The sequence below is a fragment of the Calidris pugnax genome, unplaced genomic scaffold, assembly GCF_001431845.1.
Source record: "Calidris pugnax isolate Ruff unplaced genomic scaffold, ASM143184v1 scaffold305, whole genome shotgun sequence".
Taxonomy (NCBI): Eukaryota; Metazoa; Chordata; class Aves; order Charadriiformes; family Scolopacidae; genus Calidris; species Calidris pugnax.
Genome location: NW_015091074.1, coordinates 11,818 through 12,751, shown reverse-complemented (window position 1 = coordinate 12,751; position 934 = coordinate 11,818). Strand labels below are relative to the sequence as shown.

Genomic DNA, 934 nt, shown 5'->3' with positions numbered 1-934 from the left:
TAAAGCCATTATTCTAGTCCATGTGGCCAACTTTCAAACTCTTTTTCCCATTGAATTTGTGTCTTTTGCTAACTCATCGGTGTGTGTTGCAGCTCAGCTCCGTCCCTGCGAGATGTCTTGCTACGACCTGTGCTCCCCCACCGCCTGCGGCGTCTACCGCCCCCAGCCCATCGCTGACAGCTGCAACGAGCCCTGCGTCCGCCAGTGCCCTGACTCCACCACCATCATCCAACCCCCTCCCGTTGTCGTCACCTTGCCCGGCCCCATCCTCAGCTCCTTCCCCCAGGATTCCGTTGTGGGATCCTCTGGAGCCCCCATCCTTGGGGGCTATGGGGGCTACGGCTACGGGGGCTACGGGGGCCTGTGGGGCTCCGGGGGCTACGGAGGCTCCTCCCTGGGCTATGGGGGTCTGTGGGGCTATGGGGGCTCTCTTGGTTACAGGGGTCTGTATGGCTACAGTAGAGGCTACGCTTCTAGCAATTGCAACCCTTTCTCCTACTGGTCCAACAGGTACCTCCGTGGGAGCTGTGGGCCCTGCTAAATCCTACAGAAATATCCCCTGAGTAAGGAATAACCGGCAACTGCGAGATACGATCTTGGTCCACAGCTGTGGCCCCAAAGGACAAGCTGTGGAGTCCTGGTCACTGCCACCCCACTGCAGTGGAGCTGGGAGCACACAGCACATCCTGAATTTCTTCAGCCTTTACTCGTGGTCTTTTTGGGCTTTTTTCCATCTGTGTGTATAACAGGCGGGGTAAAACAAACAATTTTTCTTATAAAATGGCACTTCACTGTCCAACTGAAGAAGAACAATTATGGAAGGACTTGGCTGCACTCTGATCCATATTCTTGATATTCTACACTGCTTTTCTGTAAATGTCTATTTCTCATTAAATTGACTCTACTCTGCATCAAACAAATCAACTTCTAGTTT

General features: G+C 53.1%; 1 protein-coding gene across 1 annotated transcript; it reads left to right on the top strand.

The window, feature by feature from the left end:
• The first annotated feature begins 112 nt into the window (after window positions 1–112).
• On the top strand, window positions 113–541 carry LOC106896972 (scale keratin-like). Its single transcript, XM_014957319.1, has one exon. The coding sequence runs from the start codon at window positions 113–115 to the stop codon at window positions 539–541; it is 429 nt and encodes a 142-aa protein (XP_014812805.1).
• Window positions 542–934: the final 393 nt, after the last annotated feature.

What these genes read in the sequence shown, in the direction of transcription:
- LOC106896972 (XM_014957319.1), top strand. Translation starts at nt 113, where the DNA reads ATGTCTTGCTACGACCTGTGCTCCCCCACCGCCTGCGGCGTCTACCGC.